Raw genomic sequence first — 27,976 nt, forward strand, 5'->3', positions numbered from 1 at the left:
ATTCTAGATAATAAATAAATATAAATTGTTTTTTTTCTGTAATATCAAAATGTATATGTATTTTATAAATATCAATTTTTTTTTTAATATCCTATGATTTCCAATAATGTTAAATTGTTGCTTCCTTTCCTTGCTTTTTCCACTCCTTAAAATCATATTATATTATAGTTAGTACATGAGTGCTGTTTTTGTATTTCTTCATATCTTGAATATATGTACAAGCAAAAAACAGGGAATTTTTTTTCCAGATTTGAATGGCATCCCTGATCTAAGAATAGAGCTGGTTTGATTCACCATTTAATAATGACATCCAAATCTAGTAAAGAATGTTGCATACTGTGCAAGAAACTGCTGTTGTGTTATTGTGTTTCACCAGATAAAAGTTGTTTGAAGCAAATATTACAATCAAGTGATATTTATTTCAAATTTATAGAATTATTGATTACTGGTCGCCTTTGGTAACCAGCTCGCTAAAGTTTACAATTAAATATTTTATGTAACTCCATCCTTTAATAGCTTGTTCAGAAAATTTCTTAAGCTTTAAGAGAATGGCGTATCTCTAATTTGCTGTCTGCTTCCCTAAAATTTGAACTGTAATCACTTCCTCAGTTAATACAGAAACATGTTTTTTGTGAAAGCTAACATAATTGTTAAAAATGTGTAAAGGAAACCAAATCGTTTAGCATTGAAATTTTATGTGCACTATATAATATTTATAATTTATGCAATATCTGAAAGAATTATTTAATAAAAATTTGATTAATCATAAAATTCAGTATTTAGTTTTACAAAAAGATGCAAATAATGTTTTATTTCAGTCTTTATTTTCTAAGTCTAAATTTTATGCAGTACTTTTGGATTTAAGAAAAAATGGATAAGCATGCTAATCTTTCTTCAATGACACATTGATTTAAGAGGTAATTAAGAATTTTTTTTTAAATCTGTAAGTTAAAATTCTAATATTGTATTAAATACAGTAATAATATGAATTATTATCTCATTTTACTTAGAGTAATTTTATATTGAAAATGTATAAATGGACCAAGAATATGTTTTATTACTAAAACATTTATATTATGAATAATTTATAACGGTCATTATTAGTGTGTATAAGATATTTATAAACTTTTAAACAATTATTTGCTTTGATGATAAAAAAGAAATGTCTGGATTTACTCTTCAATCAAAATTTTAAGATCATTTTGTTTGCACTGCAATCTGTTACCCAACAGAATCTCTATCTCAACTAATAATAAAGATATACGGATGCACACTACAGACCCGATTGTTTGACCTACAGCTACCAAATTTGACACAGATTTACTCTACAGCGAAGAGAACATGTATTTTGGAGCAGTTATTAAAAATTTTTAATTATAAATTAAGCTAGATGTTAATGTTTTTAAAAAATAATTTCTGAAAATTTTGCCAAATGAATTTCACATTGTTTTTAGTCCAAAAAATTATCTTTCCAATAATGCTAATTTAATTACTGTAAAATTCTTTAGTCTAGACTTTATTAACTTTTAAACCTATTTTTAAGTGTATTTTTTGCAAGAAACCAAAATTGTTTTGATTGCTACATCAAATATTTGATTTTGTGAATTTCTTCCTCTGTTGAAAGATACAGATGGATTGGACATAATAGCACTTTGATGTCATAGAAGTGGTCTCTCTACCTAGAAAAGTTCAAAAAGACAATGGACAGAACTTAACACCTATCAAAATAACATGGCTTCAATGTCTGGAGATTTCACGGAATAATGAAATTTTTATCTAAATGTAACCAATATCTTTGGAGAAGCAGCTAGCTGGTTGTCTAAGACAACTAGTTTATTATAAAGATAACTATGCATATAGGTGGGTTCGTGTTTTACAGGCCAGACCTTTTGGATCAGAGCAACCAAATTTGGCCCAGGTATACTATCAAAGGGGAGAATGCGATTTTTTTTTAAAAAAAAAATTAATTAAATGAACTGGATTCTGATGTTCTTTCTTAATAACTTCTGAAAATATTCTCATACAAAAAATTATCTTTTCAATGATGAAATTTAGTTTATTACAATAACTTTTAAACATATTTTCACTGCTACAAAGGAAATCAAAATTGCTTTCATTCTTGAAGGATTCTGTTTAACATCTACTTAATTTACAGGACGAATAAAAAAAGTTACAATGGCTTGAAATAGGTCTCCATTAGAAAAGTTCTTATGTAAGACTATTAAAACATCGAGGTTTTAATGCTTGATAATTTGACAAAATCATGGATATGAAGTTTTATCTAACGATTATCTTGAAATGAAATATAACCAGTACTTCTGGCAAACCAGCTGATTGGCAAAAGCAACTAATATATATAATAAATAATTTTTGAAAAGTGAGGTAACCAGAATTTTTGCCTCATGTTTTGCAACCCCCCCCCCCCAAATATGTTCATTGAATTCAGTTATGTTGTCGGAAAGTAAACTATTACAAAATTTAGTAACAATTAACTCTTTTAAAGAAATGCCACAAGAATTTACAGAAGTTAAAAATGCCTTTATAAAATGTTTATAAATAATCAGAAGTATGAAAATAAATTATCCTTTAAAACAGATAATATAAGATGTGTCTAAATTACAACAATATGAGATTCTTCTTGAACACTTTTCAAATACATATTTAATGCATGCTGGATTCTGTGTGGCTGATGGTCTGAAATCATGTCTGGGTTGATGATAATATTCTGAAGATTTAAGCCAGTCAACCAGAAAGGCTTATCCCTGCAAGGAGAGCGGAAAAAGTAAAGTTACTTTAATTCCAATGAAATACTAAAATCACAAATTGCATAAGTATTACATTACACAAAAACTAGGTAAGTAAACTTGACATTCAACTAATAATTTGTCTAGCAATCAAGTAACTCTGCTATTGCAATATTTTTTGATTTATTAAAAACTACAATATGAGTATGTGTATGCATGTTTGAGGCTTTATTGGAAATGAAGTCTACAGTATCCAAACTATTCCAATGATTTATTATGATAACGAAGTGCTAGATATATGTGTATAAAGAGATAGTCCTTACATAGTTAAAAATTTTCACTGCTTAAATTTAATTATTAATTTAAAACTTTTTAAAATACTTTCATACAGCAACATGTAAAAAGTTTCTATTAACTTTAATTTGCACTTAGTCAATATACCTATTTTCACTACCACTCTAGTATCGTTATTAGAAAAACATGCATTCTTTTCAGAGGTATGATTGTTATACCAGTTATCAAAATTACTTGTGAATAAGATTTAATCAGAGGTACTCAAGTAAAATTATTATTATTAAAAAATTATTTTTTCTTAAACCCTTTGATGTGCAGCGGTATGATAGTGAAACAACCACTTTTTAAAAATTATTTCTAAACGTGCGGTAGTTACTGGTCAAAACCAAAGGCTATAAAATAATTTCTAATTTTGCCTGTAGATGTAAGCTCACTAGTTTATATACCTCTTGCATACAAAAAAATTGGTAATTTTTAATGTTTTTTCTGGATGCTCTCAAATTTGCTGTATGAAAGCTGTTTACAACATACACATTTTTTTCAAATCAAAGTACGAAAAAAAGTTCTTTATACTTGACATCTTTTTAGGCTGTTTCTGAGACATACCACTGCACACCTACAGCATGAGATTCCCTACCATTAGAAACACATTAGCGAATAAGATTCCTTCCCCTGACTCTCTTAGTAAAATGGATGATAACTTATGGGGATTTTGCCAAGTGTTTCGTAGGCGAGGAATTTATTTGCATTTGAGTAAGGTTTATACGAATATGATGGCTGGAATTTTTTCTTTTCAGCTGCTTTCTTCTTGAGGTATTAATCAACCATATTCTGGGAATGTTAAATTTATTTTCTAATATAGTATAATTTTCTTAATTTTTAAGTGGTTAATTTAAATATTATGTTGATTGTATACAAAATCTAAATGTCATGTAAAGAACTTGCCATCACTAGCTTTATTTGAAGTTTACTTGTTAATAAAAATGTTTATTTTTAATTTTATAAATTTTTTTTGTATTGTATAAATAGTTTTCATTGATAATATTATATATTTTAGTATTTTCAGAAATAAATAATGAATAATTATGTTATAGAGTGAATTAAAGAGTACTAATTATTCATAACAAGAATATGTCATAGATGCACGGTGGTACTCCAGTGAATTGCCCCCCTCCCCCACTACACCATAAATTTTCTCTTCCCTTAGACCTAAGCATATATTAATTAGATAATTTTTAAGTTTGTGTGCTTCAAAGGGTTAAAATTTATTGTACAAACATACATTATGTTTTAATCAAGTAATAGTAATGATTCAATAATATTTCACACGATTGGCGAGTAGGATATACCTAAAGTCCATCGTAAGAATGAATGAGAGTATGTATGAAGTTTTATTTTAGCAATCCACTAATTTAATTAGTCAGTAGTTAAAAATGTTAAATCTATTAAGCTTTGGAGATTATGGTAAATCGGTACTGTGCATTTTTGGACTCTTGTTTCCTTCCCCTCCCTCCATTAGGATGCACTCAAATTACTACCATGAACCAAGGTGAATTATTATCCCATCTCTATGGTCTACTTAATTCTATTTAGTACAAGTGCTGATTTTAAAACTTATAAACATATTTGATATGGTTTTATATATGCTTCTTTTTTATAAAAATCTTTTAATATCTTTTTATTAATGTACTATTTTTTCATTAAAAAATATGGAAGTCCAATTTAAATTGGAAATGCTTTAAATAAATTACAGCATTTAATTTAATCAGATTTAATACTAGCTGGTAACCGGCATGTTGCTCTGCAGAACAAATTTTTTTTGGAAATATCATTAGAAATAGCTATCTTGTTTCATTAGAAATGACAGAAAGAATGATATTGTTGATAATAAAAATCTTTCTTTCCATTTTATTGTAGCATATCATTGAAAAAGATGCAATTTTTTTGTTTATTGCCACATATATAAGACGATAATGTTGGAGATGCCGGAAGTTGTTGTTGTGAATGTACAAGCTGATGTGCATCTTCGATAAGTATGTTCTTTTTCATTCTGGTTCCGAGATGTTAACCGCACTTTTATAAATATTCAAGTTATCCTGTAATCGTCATTTCTGTGGATCTCTTTCTTAATTTAGGCTAATTTTATCTTAAGCAATATTTATTTTGTTATCGACAATGAACACATCCACCGAAATTAAATGATATATAATAGAGAAGTATAAATAATATTTATTATTTTTTTTTTTTTGTCTTTCCGTCTTCAGCAAAGAGAAATTTCTTGGCTGTCCGACTTGTGAGCTTCCAACATATAACTGGTTATGTGAAAAATTTTCTAGATTCAAACTGCACACTTGAAGTGATTGACCTTGTGCTTTTTGATGGTCATGGGGAACTGCAGATGTTTAAAATCAAATGGCTTGTCAGTGAAAATAATGGGAATGATTTCATCTTCTCCATTTGTCTTTCCTTTAAAAATAATTGTCTAGAATTTTACTGCATGTTGATCCTGAGATTCTGAAGCATGTGAATTTGCAATTTGTAAATGGCCTTCTTCATTGCTCGCTTTTCGCTCCTTGTTTGTTTGAGAAGCTTGAATTTGCTTATGTCTATGTGCTGCACTGGTAGATCAATTAAGTGACAAATATTTGGAAGGCATATTTTTTAATGAAGCAATCAACACAATATACATTTGTATAATCGAAATATTGTTTGTTGATTCACTGAATTAATAAAAAAAATTGCGGTTTGCACTGGAAAATTTCCATTATGTATGCGAGATAAACTCTGAATATATGTGGTTTTCCGCAGTCAAAATATTGTGCATTCTGAATGACAGTTTCTTGTGTTCTATTAATTAATGAAAAGAAAAAAACAACAACAACGCTTGCACTAAATATTTTCGATTTCATTTCATTCACATTGATTGGCATTAATGATAATTTTTTCTGATATATGTATGCGATTGACACTGAATGGCGTGTACTGTTTGTCTTTTGTCAATTTTATAATATTGAATAATAGAAAACGTATGAAAAGATTTGTTTGTAAAATTTATTGCTGTCAAAGTTTTATCGCAATCGGATGAATAGTATGGCAGCACATAAAATACAAATAAAAATTCATTTTTATTTCCTATAATTTTAATTCCTTCATGATTTGTTTTTCATCTCCATATTTTAGATAAAATTATTTTTCAATTAAAAATATTCTATTAAAGGCATGTTAATTCTTTTATTATTATTTTACACTTTTTAGCCTTTAAAAATATTTCACAATTCAGTATTATAAATAGTAAGAAATTTTGTAAGTTTTTTTAAAAAATTAGTAACCAGTTGGCACATTATATGGGGAGTAAGAATTTGATTTAATTGATAATTAAATTCTGAAAATATTGAAATATATTGTTACCAGAAACACATGACTATTCAAAATTTTCAAATTCTAGTTTTTATGTTATAGTGTATCAATAGAGAGAAAAATTGATAAATTTAATTTTTGCAAATATGATTCATTTCAAGTTCGATAATGGAACAATTTTCTAAATTTTAATATGTACTGCTTATTTAGTGTTCTATTTAATATTAAAAAGTTTTTCTACTTTTTAAAATCAAAATAATAAAAAGAATGTAGTGAATGAAATTTTCAACTGATTTTAATCATATGCATGTAAAAATTCTAGCTAGAAAATACATTACTCCTCCCTCCCCAAAATAAAATCTCTCGGAGCATATTTTACTATGAAAATTTCAATACTTTTCTCTTCTGAAATATGGCACTGAGAAACTAGTTTGCAATTTATATAAATCAAAAAATAATCAAAATAGTGTAAAAAATACTTTATGATAAAATATAGTGATATATTTTATATATTATGCTTAGCACATATTGTAAAAGCATAACCATTCTCATACGGGAAAATTTAAGTATGTAAAAAAGATTCTTACCATACTTTTCTCTCAAAATAAAGTATACGTCCAGGAGCGTATAATTTTGATTCATCAAGGAAGACATCAGCATCTGGATGCTGTAAAACAGTAAAAGTTTCTTAAAAATAATTTTCTCAAACAATGGATTCTACTTATTAGGATATTGATTATCCAAGATCATAGCTTTTACAATAATGCACTTTACCCTACAAATTTCAATTTCAAAAACCTTCTTCATATTGATGAGAAATGAACAATAAATAACGAAATTTTAATATTTTAAATCAGTTTAAATATATATTATTATTACATTCCAGGTATAAGAAAGGTTAATAAAAATTTTCATTTAACCCTTTAAAGGGCCATTTTTTTTTCTAGTCATATTATGTTAAAATATTTTTAGGCTTGAAATTAGAATAAGAAAAAGGATTCATTTAGCTTATTAGATAAATTTAATTAAGTAAACAAATCAAGACACATCATTTTGATTGAGATAAAGAACTGACGCATCTAAATTTCTGTCTTTCTAAAAACATTTCTCAGAACTTATGCCAACCTACAAAATTTCATACAAAGATAGATAAATTTGGTGGGAAGCATATTTCCCATGGCCCTAGAAAGGGTTAAAAAGCATAATTTTGATAATTTAAATACTAAAATTTTTTAGAGCAATAATATTGTCTTCTTTACTTAAAGTTTATAACAATGAAAAGGTGCTATAGTTTAAAAATATTATATTGAATTTCTGAGTATTGACAAAAAAGTAATTCCACTTAGTAAATATAAAATGTATACAACTAAAAGTATAATTTAACTTTTCTGCAGCTGAAGTCGAAGAAAAATACATATTTAGTAACATTAGTCATGGGTTACATCATGCACGTTCAGTTTGTAAAGAATAAGACTAAATAGTGCTCATTCATATCATTTTGTTCCTAAGTTCAAATATTTTTCTACAAAAGCCCCAAAAAATATACCAAATGTTTCTAATATACTACTCTAAATGATTAAATACTCCTGATATTCTGAAAACACTGAATTCTACAGAGTATTAAAAATATTAAATATTAATAATTTTTTTATGTCAAAAGATTTAAATATATTACACTTGATAACTAAATATTTTATAGAATAACTAATAGGTATTTTAAAAACCAGAACAATAAAATCTTGCATAATTAATACTATATTAACTGGAATTATCAAAATAATGATGCTTTTAAAATATAAAATTTAAGTCTATGAGAGAGAAAAAATGGGTAATGAACAAACATTTTGAAATAGGCTCATATATAAAATAAGCTTCTGGAAAATCTTGTAAGCAAGCAACATTCCATGTTATAGTACAAAGAAATTTCTTTTATATGATATAAGTTCATAATTTTCAAATGCTGTTTGTTTTTTAAAACAAAATTAATTAAGTATTGGGTATAAAGGAAAGTTTTGTCGATCCTAAGCAAGAACTCTGATTTGACTGAAACTGGTTTAAATAGTTAGGTTAGTATATAATCAATAATTTTGCATCATTTTAAAACTTTTTTTTTTTTTTTAGTATTTTAGTCACTTTTTGGTAAATTGACTAAAATATGAAATAAAATTTGTAAAAGTGTCAACATAGTTAAGAAAAAGTGCATTTAAAAAATTGTATTTTGTATGAGTTCCAAAAAGGAAATAACGTGATGGAGGCAAATTAAAAAATATATATATATATATTGTGCAATGTGTTTGAGAGGATGTAGTAACAGCTCAAACATGCCAAAAATGGTATGCAAAATTTCATTCGGGTGATTTTTTTAAAAAAGATGAACCCGATCAGGAAGGCCATCAAATGTTGATGATTGGAACAGATCTGATGTTAACTTTCACAGAAATTGGTTTCAAACTTGGAATTCATCAAATTAAAAGGCTTGGTTTCATGTCCACACTTTCTGTTTAGGTTCCACTTTAATTACCTGAAAAAAAAATTAATGGACAGAATTTCAATACGTTCTTCAAATCTTGCTTGTTACAAAAGAGAACCATTTTTGGACTACTTGGTGATTGAAGATGAAAAGTGGATATAAAAATATGTATGTTTATAAATGTGAGACACCACCATCCGCAGTAACCTTCTTTTGAAGCTAGCGTGTATCAGAAGGTTATGTTATTGGTGGGACTGCAAGGGTATACTGCACAATGAGTTACTGAAAGAAAATGAAACAATTGATGCTGATTGTTACTGTGAACCACACAAAAAAGACCACACCACAAATTGCAGAGTTGGGTTGGAAAACTTTACCTCAGCCAGCATATTCCCCTGATATTGCACCATTCAGGCTTATGCAAAACTTTCTTGATGGAAATGAATATATTAATTATGAGGTGCCCAAATGGCAGTGGAAGAATACTTTGCCTCCAAAAAAGAGGATTTCTTTTCAGGGTTTAGAGAAGCTGTCAGACAGTTGTGAATAACATATTCTGGATTAAATTTTAAATGCAAGGTAAATATTTTTTTTTTCTTTAGAAAAAAATTACAAAAATTTTCTTTACACCCAATATGTTATTTTAAATAATGCACACAATCTCTGGTATATTTCACTGAGGCAGATAGATAAAACGCCATTAAAAGTCTTCACATCCCACAATTCCTTCAGATGGCCTATATACAGTGGTGGCCAAAAGTGTGGACATTTTTTGAAAGTTTCATGTTTTTCAACTTTGCGTGCTTCTAGAATATATTAATTTTCACTTAAATACAAATGTTTATATATCAAATTGAAGGTAATTTAATGTAGAATATAATAACAAAAACAGTATTACAATATCTGTATTATAAAAAAATGTTTCGCTCATTTTAGTAGAACAAACAAACACAAATTGTTTTGAATAATGACGTGTTTTGTAATAAAAGCGTAGTAACTAATCACAAACACTGTTCTGAGGATCAATCAAATGTCTCTAACTATAGTTTAGGCTATTTGGATGGTAAAAGAGTTATTGTTGTGGAAATATATTGCAGAATGATGCATACTAGTACAATTAAATAGAGTATTGTTGTTTTTGAAAATTTTAAGTCCTTTTGTTTTAATTAAACTTTTAAATAATGTTGCCAACAAGAAGAACTGATTGGACATCTACAAAAAGAAGCCGAATTGTCATATCGAGAGAAAATGGCCTATCTTATGCTGAAATTGCAAGACAAGTTGCTGGTTCAGTGACTTGTTCTGGTGTACGAAAGTTCTGTTTTCGTTATGAAAAAACGAAATCAGTGGAAAATAAGGCCAAATCAGGCCGAAAAAAATGCACAAGTGCTAACGCCGATAGAAAAATTAAACGGCTATGCCTTCAAGATAGAAAAATTTCATTAGATGTTAAATGAATGCAGCAGGTATTGCAGTAAGTTCAAGAACAATAAGAAGAAGGTTATCAGGATTTGGACTACAAGCTAGAATTCGAAGGAAAAAACCATATTTAAATCAAAAGCAACGCGAATAACAAGTTAAGAGGGCAAAAGAACACATTAAATGGTCAGAAAATCAATGGAAGATAGTAATCTGGAGCGATGAGACTAAAATATCGCTCTTTGGTAGTGATGGTAGAAAATACGCGAAACGTAGAGTAGGTGAAGCGCTTCATCCTGATTGTATTGAAGCAATAAAAACAACAACAAATGCCATGATTTGGGCATGTATGTCTGCAGATGGTGTGGGCCGAATTCAAGTGATTGATGGCATTCCGAATGCCAAAAAATACATCAAAACTGTCCTGGAACCAAAATTGATACCTTCCATCGGGGATTTCTTCCCCAACAAATCACCATTTATTTTTCAGCAGGATTCAGCTCCATGCCACACAGCAAAAGTATGCAAAGCATGGTTTCAAAATAAAGGCATAGATGTATTACCATGGCCAGGAAACAGCCCTGATCTCAAGCCGATTGAAAATTAGTGGCGACGTTTGAAAATTCTTGTACGAAAAAAACGTCCATCCGATAAAAGACAACTTATTGAATCTATAATTGATTCTTGGCACCATGTGATTACGAAAGATGAACTCCAAACACTCGTTCACTCGATGAAAAGACGCTGTGAAACTGTCTTAAAAAATAAGAGTTATCCTACTAAGTACTGATTGTGTAAGTATCACTTTAAAAAAATGCAAATCTAAGATAGATCTTACTAAAATGAGCTTAACTTTTTTTGTAATACAGATATTGTAATACTGTTTTTGTTATTAAATTTTACATTAAATTACCTTCAATTTGATATGTAAACATTTGTATTTAAGTGAAAATTAATATATTCTAGAAGCACGCAAAGTTGAAAAACATGAAACTTTCAAAAAATGTCCACACTTTTGGCCACCACTGTACATATATTATCCATAGTCTCTTCTGCATAATTGATATGTGTCTATTACTGGTTGTCCAGCAATATTCTATTATATTATTATAAAAAGCAGGATTGTTTAAAATAAAAGAAAAATGTAGGTTTTGATTTTAAATTGGATACTTACAGATATATTTTCGGCTTCATTCGTGAACAACTGATTTTCATGCCCACAAGATTCATGTTTTTGATACTGCATTTTAAAGTACTTTTGTATATGATACCAGCAAGCTCCGGCTAAAATCTTATACTGCAAAAATATAAGTAGGTATAAAATTTATTTTGCTAAAACATATTTCTGATCAAGGATGGGAAACATGCACATATAAAAAGAAATATAGTAAAATTTTATTAATTCAAATTTTTTTTTGAATTTATTAAAAAATTTTCCTATTGTCTCAAAAGATTGAAATATAGTCTAGATTTTATATTCACTTTGGTTATTACAAACCAAAAACCGTTTTAAATTGTTTTTATTAATTAAAAATATCAATGACTTTTTATTTACATTCAGTGAAGACATATTTTAATTCAATTGTGGACCACACTACAATCACATACTATACAATCTATTGTATGCAATCACAAAAGCATTTAAAATGTATGGTACACCCTGAAGTTTCGTTGTATAATTGTTTATGTAAATTACAAATATACTCTGCTTCTTAAAATGCAATATAATTTTTTTGCAATACTTATTTCTTTATTAAAATTATATATTTACAGCCATTTTTAGTTTAAAAACTTATTTCTTGACCTATTCATTTTAATCTTAATTGGATAAATTGAATTTCTATTCTCTATCCTAAATTTCAAATTAGCTTTATAGAATGTGCACTAAAACTTTACAAAAGTGGAAGAAAAAATATAATTAAAATAAAAATGAATTTCTATATTTCCCATTAATTTGATAGTAGCCGATATTGATTGTAAATTTTTAACATGAAATATTACTTTACTTTGTTAGAGAGACAGCCACAAATTAACCAATTTTACATCCCTGAAGTTGGGAAAAAATTGCAAATTTTGCCAAGAAAAACAATGGGGTTAGGTACACTTTGCCTGCTGTCATACTAATGAAAAAATATTAAAATGATTGAAAATAATTCTTTTTATGTAAGAATGCATTGCAAAAAATTTCAATGCTTTATAAATAAATAATTATAATTAACAAAATGATCATAATTAATAATCACCTTTGGAGTATCAGTCTCCCTCAATGAGTCAATTAATTGTTTTCTTAATTCATTACATGAACTGGCAGATAATCTAGGAGCCATATCTTCTCCTATTACAACAGTTAACACACTTTCAAGAGTTTCTACTACTCCTAAAGATGAGAGGTTTGCCATTGGTCCATAAGCATAACACTGAAGATCTGGATACTTTGGTCGAAGCAGAAGAGCCAAAATAGAGGCTATACTACCACCTAAACTGTGTCCAGTCAATGCAAGAGAATAAGTAGGATTTTCAGAAAAGGCTCTTTCTAAAATATTCAACTCATCAAGTTTATTTTGAAGATATAAGGCACTACGCAAGGCACCTCTATGGCATTTAAATTTGTGCTTGCTTTCTAAAGGGAAATACAAAGTTTCTGCATCTATATCTGTTAACAAATCAGAAAATGATCTGGTTCCTCGAATGGCAATAACAACGTATTTCCTTGCATGATTAACAGCAACATAGAAAGCAGGTTCATGGATACCATTCTTGAATGATGCAAAAACAATGTCTGATTCACTAAAATTTGAAATTTTCTGTACAGCTGCAAAGTTTAGGTAGCAACAGTTGTCAACTTTGGTTTCATCACTTTGACTACCACACTGCAAACAACATCTGCAAAAAAAAAAAAAAAAAAAAAAGTTACATCAAATATAGAAGCACATTGTATAAATAATTACTATAATTCTTCCAATATTTTAAACTGCACTGTTTATTTACTTTTACAACTGAAGGTAATGTATTAATTTAAGAGCCGAAAGTAAACAAATAAATGTTTTTCCTGATTAGAAATTATGAAATGGTCATAAATTATAAAGATTAACGAACCAAATGCTATTTTGTATATAAAATGATATATTAAAATTGTTCTAATTTCAGGATAAAGATTCTGGCAAATTCTTTTTGTTTGAAACATCAAAATATGAAATGGAAAAATCTAGATGTTTATTATTTTTTAATACTCTAAATCCCTCTTTGATGATTTGTTCTGTTTTAAAAATGAACTACAATAGCAAATATGTTAAAATAATTTATTCTCTTGCATTATTATCTAAATGTTTTTGCATATATTTTTTACAATTTCAAAATAACCAAGATTTTAAATTTATAATTAATTGCAATATCTAAAACAATTTACAGAAAAAGTACAATAAAGTTGAAGACACTATAAGTATAAACTTATATTAAATATAAATTGTTTAATTCTTCATATGAGAAACAAGTCTGACATTAAGGTTAATTCATAGAGATGTTGTTTATCTGTCATTTTTAAAATGAGTAGGAGGCTAAATAACATGCTTATTATGTTTGTATGAATGAAGGTAGTAAACTTTAATATTGTTGAATTTGAAGTTTAATTTCAAAAATAATAAAAAGATGAAATGAAATAAATTACCCAATTTGAGGTGCCAATACACATAAATTCCACGGATGAAATACATCAAAAAAAGCCATCCAGCCATATGTGCTTTTAGCAATTCTGAGAAAGTGTATGGCATTTTCTGCAGTCATCCAGTCTGGTACTGAAGTGCTCTCTGAAAAATGTAAATTGTTATGTACTATAAAATTTAATACTTATTTTATTAAAAAAAAGTTGATAACTGTACACTGACTCACTGTTTTAATGATTTTCAGTGGTTTAAGAAAGGATATAAAATATCAAAATAGTAATATGTTTGAGAAAGAAATAAGAAGGGAACAAATGTTATATTTTTAGACCAAATTATGTAAAATATGATTTTTTTTCTTTGTGATTTACAAAAGTAAATAAAATAAATTGTTGTTTGAAAGGGTTATTTGCACTCAAGGAAAAACAATTGTGCAATCTATTTAAAGTATTATAATCAGACAATGACATTTATATTAACCATTAACTGGGGAGGTGCGGTCTATGAGAACACATTTCATTTACACTCAAATTAAATTTTCTAATGAATGTATTAGTATGAAAAACTGCCAATATATTTTGCAGATATTTTTCTTGATATATAGATATGTTTTAGAAATTTTTAAAAATATATTATCATTCAAAAAAAGTAAATGCGTTGGAAGAAACGTTTTCTTCTCAAATTACATGTTACAATAAATAATATTCCTGAAAAAACCTATTACTTTTTACACCATATTTATTTTTGCAGTATATGAAGGTATATAGTAGACAATATAATGTAAAATTCAACAATTATATGAAAAAAAAATGACAATGGTTGAAATTGGCCCTTTTTTTGTCATCTTATGTGACTTTCATAGCACGGTTTACTAGGGCATTTTAAACATACAGGTTAAGAATTAGTACAAAAATCAACCTATAAATTCTGTATATGTATCTCTTGATATATTAATATATTTGTTAAGAAAAAGATAATTTAATCGTAATTATTATTACCTTTTTCGGTTAGTTTTCCTAGCCAAAGTTCGAAATGTACGCGAAAATGCCCACATAAACAAAAGCATAGTTTGCTTCTGTTCTTTCTTGAGAAATTGTTTCTTTTAATCTTTAAACATATTCATCTCGTAAATAATAAATTATCATAATCTCGTGCTAATTTAATATTGTCTAAGATTAAACTATTTAGATGCAATCATCTGACTAATTAGCATAAGATTTCAGTATTTCTGATTCGAGTCATAACTACTGTGCAATATGCAAATGTAAATCTGTATGTACATGTAAATCAATCACGTGATCGCCATGAGATCATATAAAAGCGAATGCCAGCTTTTGTAAGGATATATTCGAATCCATTCTCCCGCTCTCTGGCTTGCTTTTCACTCTAGCGACGTTTGTTTGCTACGAGTTTCAGAAATGTCTGAGAATAGACAATATAATACTTTCTGTGCTTTTAAAATTTTGTTAAAGTAACTTCTTGATTTTATATTTTCTGTTGAACCTTAATGAATAAATCCCGTTGATGTTTTTAAAAGGATGTTGATCTCCAATCAATGAACTTTTGAATCCTTTGCATCGTAAGTAGTATTAGTATGCGATTAGATGAACTTTTAGACCACTGAGTGATATTAGAGTTTCTTCATAATTAGATGCAGCCAATGCTACTCGTCATTTCATAAGAAGAGATTTTAACAATATTTTATAAATTTATCAAAATACATTATAAATAAAAAAAAAATTAATTATGTTTGAACATACATATCAGAATCAGTTGAATGCAAACTTTCATCGAAAAACTCTTCTGTACAATTATCCTTATCACTAAAATCACTTTCTGCTTCATTTAAAAGTGTCTGGAACACTGCTTCATAATAGGATCAGTAAATTGGATGATATTTCGGGGCACAAGTTTTAGCGCCATCTGCTAAGCCTTGTATATCACTGGGACACTAATAGGGAGGTGCGGTCTTAGAGACCGCACTTAAAGAAATAACTGAATTATTTTAAAAGGCATCCGCTGAAATCGGTTGAAGAAGTGCACATATATTGAAGATCACAAAACAGGAAGCTACAGGGTCAATCCATTCAATTGAGCTAAAAATAGAATAGGGGTGACCGAAAATACATTGATAGAGGTCTCACAGACCACACGTCCCCAGTTAAGGGTTAATAATTAAATGTGGATTGCATTTTAACCATAATACAGTAAACACAGGTACAGTATAAGTACGGAAATTCTTTTTTATATAAATATAATTACCATTTTTAATTTTATATTGTAAAATTTCCCCAGAAATAATAAAAGGTTACATAAAATTTGAATATTTCTTATCACTTTAAATTGATGTCATATTTTTATATAGGCAAATATTAAAATATTGGCAAGGGTTATAATAGTTTTTAAAAAGATACAAAGATTTTCCAACTTAATTTTATTGTAAACACTTTTTATAAGGATAAATTAAAAAAAATAATAAATAATTAAAGGATAAATTTAATTTAAATAAATGTAGATTCAGTCAATTAAAAGTATTTTTTTTTTGCACTAGCCATTCCTATTAAATTGGATTTTAGATCTACTCATTATTAAATTTAGATCTACCCAACATTTCAATACTTTTTACATTTCACTTCTTAATAATTGAAGATTTGGCCATTAAATCAAAGAGCATATTATACTATTTATGAAATCTGACAAAATGCCTTGCTGCTTTTTCATAGCTTTTCAACTCTAAATATCACTAAAAGCCACTAATGCTTAAGAATTCTGGTTCCTGCAATTTAATCCGGTTTATACTTTAATTCATAACAACTATTTTTCTCTTTCAAATTTTAAAAAAGTTCACTATGGGCCAGAGATTATGGCAAATATGTTTTGTCTGAAAATGACTAGAATAGGCATTATTAGAATGAGTTATTGTGGCCTCACAGAATCACTATTTACAGTATTATGTTTTAAATTATTAAAATTTTTGGAATTTTAAAACTTTCCTCAAATGTTTTCAAATGATAATTGAAATTTACCGCATCACAAATCTTGAAATTATAATAATATTTAAGAAATTTCCACACTTTAAAAATCCAAATCGATAAGAAGCTCTGTAGAAAATTAAAGGATAAATTTAATAATTTAAGTGCCATAAATTTTATTTTATTAGAAAGGAATTAAATAAATAGCATTGTAACAAATATGTCATTCTAGTAATTTGTCTTAATATTAAAAATTAAAATATTAGATATTCTATTGATTTTTTTCCAAATGTATTGATATTTTTCATAAAAATTACATTTATTATTAGTTCTTTTTTTAGCTGCACTAAAGTATTACTTTTATTTAAATTAATTACATTTCTATGATTGCATTAAGAGATTCTTTGCAATTACAAAGCTTTTTATTGTTGCAAGTATTAAATTCATTCCTTAAAATTCAAGAAGATACGACAAGATATCATTACCAAGCATTTTCACAGATTCAGGTAAATGCTTCATCATGTGTTTTCTTCTTTCCAAAACATGCTTTTGGCTGAGTGTTATTATTCCAGATAATATATCTGTTGGCACTAAATCAATACCCTGCAAAAAGCGAATTATATATAAAACAATCATTATAAATACTTTGACTATAGTTTATCCAGTATAAATATTTCCATTTATTAATGTGATAGATAACTATGCAATTCATCATACCTTCACAACTTGTTTCACAATTTATCAATTTTTTTTTCATCACTCTGTTCTAATGATCTTAAAATTTACTTTGCATATAATAATGAAAGTAAATTGAAAATGCACAAATTAAAACAGAATTATTTTGGAACAGAAAATAAAAAATAAACATAGAATGAAAAATAATAATAAAATGAAAAATAAATAACTAACTCACATTCAAAAATGAAGATAAAAATGTTGAGATTTCAACATATATGAAATCATTCCCTTCACTAATGTCTGCACAGCAACAAAAGAGTTTCAACCTAAGTTTAATAATCATTTTTTATTAAAATAAAAAATTGAAAATACAAGCAAAAGCCTGAAAACTAATGCTCAAAATTAGAAATAACCAAGTAATTCAGTTAATCTGAAGTAACCAAAACAAGTCTATAATATAAAATATCTATAATTTAAGAAAATCATTACGCAAAAATGAGTTTTCATGCAATTCAAATCAAGACTATGCAGGGTGTTATAAAAAAGTTGAAATACATAACTTTTTAAAGAAATAAGCAGACAATGTAATTTGTAGAAGAGTTCAAAGTTAAATTTTTTATTTTAACGAAATAACTACTTTTTTGTAATTCTTGTTATACCATTACAAACAAAATTGTTCAAATGGAGAAATTCCTTTTTTTCCCAAAACTTCAATACGAAAAAAAAAAAAAAAAAAAAAAAAAGGGACATCCGTAACTTTAAAATTAAATAAGTTATACTTAATTGAAAATTAGAGAGATTGTATATTAAATAAGAAATGCATGCATATCAAGAATTGGATAAAAGTTAAATAAAGAAGCTGAAAATAAAGGAGATAAGAAAAAGGTTTTATGAATTTTACTTAGATTGAACACATTTTGAATTTTTTGCGCACGACCTTAAGGTTGATTTGTTTAGTTTTTTTTTTTTGCTCAACAGCTATGCTTGTGCCAAGCTACTACAAAAAACTACTATACACAATTACAAAAACACAAGTTGAAATGTAAAAGCAAAAAGGTAACAATTAAAAAAATGTAAAAAAATTAATGTGCAAAAATAAAGAATGTTAATAAATTTAAAAAAAACAAAAAAACACTGATATGAAAAAAGCTAAACAATGTAAAAATATGTCAAATATGAAGTTAAAAAATAATAAATACAATCATAAAAGCTAATATTTAAAAATTTTTTTAAATACTTGGGTGATATTTCTCACTTACTAGATCTTGTCAAATTAATGACGATGATTAAAAAAAAAATTTTTATGTGAGAAATTAAAAGATAGACGTTTGATTAAAATGTGATTTATGGTAAAATCCACATGACACTGGGAGTTTTTTAATAACACCTCGCAACTATATAAGATGTTTAAGCATATAACAAATACGTTCTATACAGAGGCGAGTCAATTTGACATCAACCTTTGATGCAATCCTCTCAACATGTTATTAAAATACAAAAGAATAAAGCCATTCCACATCTACAAAACATACATTTATTTCTAGAATGGAGAGAAATCTTTTATTTATTTTTTCAAATGATGTAATGAATAATTTTATTCTTTTTTTCAAAATACCATCCTTTAATTTTGATAATTTTTATATAATTCAAAAAGCACAAATTTTTACACAATACTTTAATTTACTATTCAGTAGTATTAATTAAAACCCCAATAAAATTGCATGAGTTCAAGTCACAAGAATTTTTCATGTTTGGCAATTTTTTTTGCCTGATGCTATGTTTTTTCTTCAAACCATGATTGCATTAAGAATTTCAAAACATATGAATAAAAATATAGCTTACAAAAATTGTTTAATCTGTTTTATTATTTATGTTATTTTAGAATATATTACACTAATTATAAATGCTACTATAAATGAAAAAAACATAATAAACAGCATCAAAGAATTTTTTTCGCCTTACCTCAGTCGCCAAATGTATTGGGCTTTTTTGAAGAAATTTAAAGAATTAGAATTGGCTTTAATGTTCCAATATTTCGAAGCTCCTAATGTATCATAACATACAAGCACACCAACAATAATGATGAAAATATAAATTAAAGTTAAAATTGAAGTTGCCTGAAATTTAAAAAAAAGGAAGATATAGTTGTCACATCATTATAATCAAATATCACAGAATAAAACATGCAATTTCATCAGGAAATAACTATCCACTGAGAGGATAAAAACTGCTTTTAATTTTATAATGCACTAAAAATTAAAATATATAGCCATTCCTCCCACCAAAAAAAGTTTAAATATTAAGAATAAAGAATGCTTTATTGGTGTCACATTGACGGAAGAAAGATAAATTTAACTCTTTAGATTTAGAGGTAACCTAATCACTTATTTTCTCAAATAGTATTTAACCATATTTCAAGTATATATTTACGAATAACTATATTTTGTATAATCACTTCAAAAATTTAGCAATTGAATGATCTTAACATTTGTTATTTATATTCTATAACTTCTGACAGGAAGAAATATATTGCTACCCTAAAAAATTAAAAGCCATTTGAGATCTCCTACTGAAGATAAGAACAGATACAATCTATGTTTGATATTGCTTTGCATGTATGACAAAGTGAGGTATAGATTAAAAAAAAAAAAAAAAAAAAAAAAAAATGTGGTTTAAAACTTTTTTTAAAATATAAAAATAAAAACTAAATTAGAAATCTCTACCTTGCAAATTATTATAAATGAACACACATGCACACGATACAATGAAATTACATTATACTTCAAAGCAGTTACAACCGATGGGCCCATAATAATTAGCCAGTACTCAAAATTATAAAATATTTTAAAACGTATATCATCAGTGTTTAATTTTTAATATAATTATATTAATCAAACAATCATGCTTTTAAAATAATTATTGTTATAATATTAATTTGATTATATATTTTTCAACATTTAAATGTTTACAGATCTAGTTGTCAAATATCTATAAAATCTAGAAATACTAATTTTACACAATTTAGCTTTCAAATTAGAAGAATTACACTCAATATCCTTTAAATTAATATGATAAAGAACCAAATATGTAGAAATTGAAACTGTTAAGAAAAATGATTATATATATATATATATATATATATATATATATTATACTGAACTATTAAACTGAAAACTATGGTATTGTGAAGAACAGAACAGTCAAACCAAGTTGATAGTTATTAAATTAACACATGAAAAAGCTGAAAAAATCCTTTTTCATAATTTTAACATTTCAAAAATAAAATGACAAACATCAATATTTTAAAAGATCCAATTTAAATCTCAATTACTAATTCCATTGTTAAATGCATAAAAAAAATAGCTATTAATTTGTACTCAACATCCTTCCAGTACATATACAAGGTCAAAACTCAGCTTAAGTCAAATGGGAGTAACTGCTCTGGTTTCTCCACAATACTGTACAAATCCTTCTAATATACTATAAACAGTTTTTTTTTTCCTTCAAAAAATGAACATACTTTGAATAATTACTATAAAAATGTTTAACAATATATTTTGTAGTTTCATCATTCAATTTATACAAATGCAGAACTATGTTATTTATCATTACTGCCCAAATATTGCTCATAATAATAACCAATGGAATTAGAAATATTACTAATGTTTATCAAGTACCCCTTGAGCATTTGAAAGTAATAATGCAAGTTTCATCTCAATATATAGTCTTAAGCTATAAATATTATTCTTCATATGAATATATAAAATCCATTGGTTACTTTATCCTAAATATCTGCTCATTATAATTTATTTAGATAGACATAATAACATAGGGACTCATGTTTTTGTGTCTGCTGGTTACTATCATGTTGGATACTATTCTTCAATCTAAATATCCTCTGAATGCATCATATTTGTACACATTAATTTATATCATGCATCATATTTGTATACATTAATATACACATTAATTTAATTAGTTCAAATAAACTTCACCTTTGCAAAGAACGGTCCAATTAATCTATAGACTCACAAAGTACAAAACAGTAAACATTAGACAGCACAATAAAGTCAACATTTACATGACATTCTAAGATGGATTAGCAGTTATTCCAGAAAATGGAAAAATGATGATTAATTTAAACAATTATGAAAAAAGAATATTATTAAAGTTAAAAAAAATTGTAACTGCAAGAAATAAAATATTTTAATATATGAAATTTCTAAATTAAAAAAAAGTTTCTAACAGATAAGAATAATATTTGTATTAATGAAATTTGGATCAAAAACTTTAATGCTAATAAAGTTTTTAATTAACTTTTTAAATAATTATTAGATAACTGTTTATCTGATACTTATACAAAATATGCATATATTTTTTGAGATAATATAAATTAAGTACCTAACTTTAAAAAATTAAATAAAAAAATTAATATAAATATTTTAAAAAAAATTATTTATTATGTATTTTTAAAAAATTAAAAATTTATGTATAAAAATTTTCATAAAACATTATATATGAGAATTTTCAGTATGTACGATGCTTTCTCTAGTTGGAAAGTTTAAAAGCTATTTGCACAAGAGTATTAATGACAACAAAAAGTGTAATTAAGAAAAAATAAACCTCACAAACCTTGATGAAAACTTCTTGAGCAATACAAGTCTTATTCATTTGGAAGAGCAGCCATATTCCATATGATGCAATGATTGCATCACACAAAAGCGTAATGAGTTTGATAAATAATAAAATAGGCACACCTTTTCGCTTTTCCACCTACATGAAAAATCATAACATCAGTTGGGAAATGAATGCTTAAGCTGAATTTTTAAGAAAACTATTAATTTAAAAATAAAAACATTATATTTTTCAAAAGTATCTTTTGATGAAGGAAAAACAATTATTTTCTTTTATCTCAAGAAGCTATTTCTGTTAAATAAGCAGATTTATTTACTTGATCTTGAAAATTTAAAATATTAAAAAAAAAAAAAAAAAATAATAAACACAGATTATAAAATTTGTATTCACGAGTACTGAGAATCATATCTCATTACTACATACCAGATCATATTTTTAATTACTACATACCAGTATTATATTTATGTATATATAATACTGGTATACGGGTATTTATAACACCCATGACCAGATTTTGGGTCATGGGTGTTATGAATTCAAGATACGAATTATCTGATGATCCAGCTGCTTCTTAATTAATGCTTCTTAAATACAGTAGCATCAAAGAAGAGTGATCAGATGTTGCTTTCAGCATTTAAAATTAAAATTTATGGAGTTTATCACAAAATAGCCCTCAAGAAACTTCAAAACTGAAATTTCACTACTTTCATAAAAATGATTAGAAAAATAAATAAATTATGTCCTTAAAAAATCCAATTAGTACTACACATAAACAGAATTTAAAAATTAGACATATACTCATCCTTTGATTTTTCATAGCTTAATCCATCAATAAAACCTACAGTTACTGATTATTCTTTAAAACAGAAATGTATGAGTGATATTAGAATGACATGAAATAGAAGAATACAACAACTGCCAAAATAAACATACTTCCAAAACTGATCCTCTTGCACTTGCAAACATTAGCCCCAATGACACACACGAAGTAAATACAAGATCCACAGCAGCAGCATAAAGAAAATAATTGTTGTAAACAGATTCTTCACAATTATTAATTTTCAACCAAAGAAAGGCAACAGTGCCGGTTAACCTACAAAAACAGAATAATAAGTTGCAACAATCTAATTTTTTTTTTTAGTTCACAATAGAGATAACCGATTTATAGAGAATTGTACAGATAAAAATTTTCTATTGGTACCTAATTTAAAAAGTAACATTTTCATGCTCTCTTTCTCTAACTTCATAGATGATGGAAAAGTTAATCCAACTTCATTCAATTCAGTTTTCAAGCAAAAGATGAATTTATTAGATACATAGGAGTATTCAAATTGCCACATGCTTCAGTGATGCACAGAACCAGAGATAATGGATTACTTTAGCATGAATGACTTAGTAGGAAAATTAATAGGAAATTTCACTCAATGAACAGATCAATTTAGAGGTACAGATATAGATAGTGTGATGATGAACACACAGTTTTTATACCTACATAATAAAGATAAGTCATAACAGAAAATATTAAATAGATAATTGACGGACAATTTTAAGTGGAGCTACCAAGGTAGGAAGTAGATACCAACAGAGTAGGGCTAGTAATATGAAGTGGCTTCTTTTAGGAATTAAGGTCAGTTTGCCTCCTGTGATTTTGTGGTGCAGTCAAATAAGATTCCTAACAATTGTTTAGAAAGAGGCTTGAAATTATAGCTGCAATTTAAGTTATAATTAAGTTAAATATCTCAATGCCATTATCAAAATGGAACTAGCTGGCTAGTCCTAATAAATATTTATGCCTTCTATCTTTGCCCTAAACTTTCACTGAAATGAGAACAACTAAAATATTCTTAATAATTTGCAGGAGTGTTTTATTTACACAGAACAATGAAGTAACAATAAGACATTTTGCATGAATAAAAAAAAGTTTTTTTTGTTTTTAAAACTTTATTGTTTTTTGTTCAGAGTAAAATTTGAGAGCATTAAAAAAGTTATTAAAATTTTATTTAATTTATTAAAAAAGTATTTTTGCTCATAATTACATCTGAATTAATTTTAATTTTTCCACCACTTTTTACGGACAATTTCATAATAACAGAATCCAATAAATTAGTCTTCATAAATTTTTTTTCAGTGTAATTATATTTGTTTGCAACCAAGTTGGAATTTCTAAACATTGATGATTTTCATCAATCTTAAACATTGATGATTTTTCAAAATTGTACTAAATACAAAAATTAGATTTCTAGTATTTTTGGGTCAATGAAGAACCATGTTATAATGATCCAAAGTGCAAAAAATTGAATTGAAATTAGAAATTTACAAAATTTATGGAGAAGTTTCAAAAAGATTCTTAATATACATCTCTATTTCTTAGGTATCAAAAATCTTAATTCTTCTAATCAGTGATCATATTTTTTATGATATTTGAAATGCAAATGAAATTTTCAAACAAAGCACATTCATTCATATTATTTATTTCATCAGATTTCGTTTTGGCACAAGTGAATCATACTATTTTTTTCATTTCTTTTCAATAAAAAATAATAAGTTAGATAAGATAAGTTAGTAAATAAAGATAAAATTTTAAATAAAAAAATGCACTTCCAAAAACTGACAATTTGATTATAAATCAAATTTTATGTTAATAATATTTAAATTGACTGTACAAATTGTTAATACAAATTTATACAAAAAAATCTATATATAATTTAGCACACAGAATAAAATAGTAATTTCCCTCATCACAGAAAAAACTCAATATTGAAAATATAAAATTTACCAAATAATACGCAGACATGCATCAATCCCTGCTGGTACCACAAAGTCATCGCATGCAACCAACCATTTGCGTCCCAAAAAATTCAATGCAGGCATATTAGTCAGCTAAAAATTATACACATTATGATTATCTCGTAAATGCTATATGCAGTAGAAAACCCAATATGCACTTTTCTGGAGTTAAGAAACAACCGTTGGTTGTTTAAAGAAGGAATAAAAATAAAATAATCGTCAATTCTTAATGCAATAGAAATTATAAGAAAACAAATTATTTAAAAAAAATCAATAAATATTTATTAGAGTGCTATAATTTCATTTTTATCTTCTATTCTATTAATTTCTTTCCTAACTGGAGTGAGAGATTTATGTTAAAATTTAATTTACTCTCTTATGATGCTTAAACAGAAATCAATGAAAGAAAAATTCATTTGAACAAAAAAAATGAGAAAAAAAAATCAAATATCAAAATTATGAAATAACAATAATAATAATAATAACAAGTATAGTATTATAAAAATAAGTTAACAATTATTGATTTGAAACAGGAATATTAACAATTTTTTAAAGTTTTTTTTTAATTTTGAAAAGTTAACTATGCATAGTTGATTTTATTGAGAAAATGGTAAAACATTTTCAATATATATTACTATACATTGAAATTGTAATATACAGATTTTTTTTACAAGAATTCTGAAATTTGATATATAGAGATTTGCTACCATAACCATTTTTAAATTACGACTGTTTTTATTTGAAAAGAATGATTATTTGAAAAGTAGTACTACATTTCAAAACAATGTTCTTTTTAATTTGCACTAACATGCAATATATTTAAAGTATAGAGATTAATAAATTTTTACAGCAAATAAGTTATTGATGTCTATTTAGAAAATGGTAGAAACAACTTACTATGTTAGAATTACAGATACTAATAATAAATGTTCACTTATACATTTCATTAGAGCTTTCATTTATTAGTGAAAATATTATTTGTATAGGGGAAAAATTAATTTAATAATGTAATTAATTTGTATAAAGGAGCAAAATTTGCAAAAAAAAAAAAAAAAATATTATATATATATATATAATTCACATAAATTATGCCATAAAATAATTTCTCAATCATATAGGCATACATTCGTAATAGTATATAGTTCAATTCATTAGACAAACATTTAATCTTAATACAACCATTTTCCAATGTATCAGGGAAATATCAATATGTTTAGTTTTAAATTATTATAGATATATAGATAACAAAGCTTCTCTCCCCTCACTTCACTAAATACTTCATTTTTATTCATTGTTCATCCTTATTACAGCAGGTTATGCTGCCACCTTTTATTACTATTTCGAGAAATATTTTTTCAAAAGGATAGCACTAATATCTATATTATTGCTGTTGTACAAAGAACTCGATAGTATCTCAACATGTTGCCGCAACCAGATTTTTCTCTCTTATCAAGCATATATAAGATATTACTGTATAATAAATCTAGAATCATCCACAACCAACATAAATCATTATAGATTTAAAAGATTAAGTGCAACAGGCAGGGAATTTCTTTTAATAACTAGACATGTAGCACTTGCTGACAATATATAAGCATTTGCATTCAAAATCCTAATAGCAGTTATTAATATACCACCATTCAGAATGTAATGACTTAATTTCATTGCTTTAAATTAATTTCTTTCTGATTTTGGAATTTTATTTTCTGCAAGAAAAGTAAAATAGAATGTTAAATTAAAACTATTTAGAACCAAGACTGATAGAAGCTGACATATTAAAATAAAAACTTTCATTACATGAAAATGCCAACAAAAATATTTAATTTACTGTGACACTTCAATTGTAATATATTGCAGTTTAATATGATAATAAATTCAAAAGGAATATAACCAAGTAATGCATTTCCTTCTAAATTTAATACAGAATAAAATATAACAATAATAGTTGGAATGATTCAGAAAAAAACAACAACAACAACAAAAAAAAACTACCAGCAGTTAAGTAATAAGTCTAATAAGTAAAATTCCATTAACAAGCAGCAGTCAAAATGTATACAGGTGTCACAAATATAGCAACATAGCATCAAACAATAGTAATTAGAAAACAAATAGTAATTAATATATATTTCTGCTATTCTCATTCTAGTTAAATTCTGTAGCAATATTCATGCTTTGCTAGAACTTATAGTAAATGTCAACCTTTACTTATTAATATTCTTGTTCAGTCTTATGTAAAGTGATGCTCACCTTATAGCTTTTTCAAATGTGACTTTTACTTGCAGGTTAAAATTCATTGAAAAGATGGAAACATCAACTATTCCTCATATCAGCAACTACAAGCGGAAAGAGAAAAATATGACCATGTGTTTTATTTTAAAAATGACAGGACTGCTGATTAATTTTAATATTAAATAAAGATAATACATTTTCAATAACTTATGTGAATTAAATAAAGTTATGAGAATGATAATCACATTAGTTTAATATTGACCTATTTTATCGATTTAAAAAGTTTCAAAATGAATTTATGATGTTAAAAAAAAGAAAACAAAAACATCAGCACAGATATATTTAGTTAGAAAATTATCATTTGAATAATAATAATTGAAAAAGGGTTATTTACCGTAGGCTTTTAATAGACTTATTCCGTCTGCACACAATTAACCTAAAATATCAAGAATAGTAAAATGCATTTTAATTTTCCTAGTCAGTAATACTCAACAGGAAAAATGATACAATGCAAAGATACCAACATATTAAGGAAATCCTGAAGTCAAACTAATATTTAAAAGCCGACAATCCGGAAGATTCCAGGCAAGAAAAATTAAATACTTACATCTGACTCATCAGATGAAATTCTAGGAAATTTGTGAAATACATCGCCAATTGTAAACTCATTATAAAAAGTAGAAAGACCGAAACGAAACCTGTAATTACAGAAAATTGCACAATTGAGGACTTAAG

General features: G+C 26.4%; 1 protein-coding gene across 2 annotated transcripts; it reads right to left on the reverse strand.

The window, feature by feature from the left end:
• Window positions 1–2,510: 2,510 nt before the first annotated feature.
• On the reverse strand, window positions 2,511–27,976 carry LOC129961650 (diacylglycerol lipase-beta-like). 2 transcript variants are annotated; one of them, XM_056075175.1, is made up of 14 exons: window positions 27,849–27,976; window positions 27,636–27,677; window positions 27,260–27,345; window positions 25,002–25,105; window positions 23,159–23,318; window positions 22,223–22,363; window positions 19,553–19,707; window positions 17,826–17,916; window positions 17,398–17,515; window positions 13,949–14,087; window positions 12,528–13,167; window positions 11,459–11,581; window positions 6,983–7,062; window positions 2,511–2,762 (listed from the first exon to the last, which is right to left on the reverse strand). In XM_056075175.1, the coding sequence occupies exons 4-14, from the start codon at window positions 25,094–25,096 to the stop codon at window positions 2,612–2,614; spliced, it is 1,893 nt and encodes a 630-aa protein (XP_055931150.1). In that variant the 5' UTR covers window positions 25,097–25,105; window positions 27,260–27,345; window positions 27,636–27,677; window positions 27,849–27,976; the 3' UTR covers window positions 2,511–2,611. The 2 variants fall into 2 exon arrangements, with proteins under 2 accessions (XP_055931150.1, XP_055931151.1); XM_056075176.1 differs by lacking the exon at window positions 27,849–27,976 and adding an exon at window positions 27,766–27,848.

Source organism: Argiope bruennichi, chromosome 2, assembly GCF_947563725.1.
Source record: "Argiope bruennichi chromosome 2, qqArgBrue1.1, whole genome shotgun sequence".
In the NCBI taxonomy this organism is placed as follows: domain Eukaryota; kingdom Metazoa; phylum Arthropoda; class Arachnida; order Araneae; family Araneidae; genus Argiope; species Argiope bruennichi.

What these genes read in the sequence shown, in the direction of transcription:
- LOC129961650 (XM_056075175.1), bottom strand. Translation starts at nt 25,096, where the DNA reads ATGCCTGCATTGAATTTTTTGGGACGCAAATGGTTGGTTGCATGCGAT. An exon ending in CTCAAGAAGTTTTCATCAAG is followed by an intron (nt 19,708 to 22,222) that starts GTTTGTGAGGTT and finishes TTTAAATTTCAG; the next exon opens with GCAACTTCAATTTTAACTTT. An exon ending in ATGAAGCCGAAAATATATCT is followed by an intron (nt 7,063 to 11,458) that starts GTAAGTATCCAA and finishes ACTGTTTTACAG; the next exon opens with CATCCAGATGCTGATGTCTT.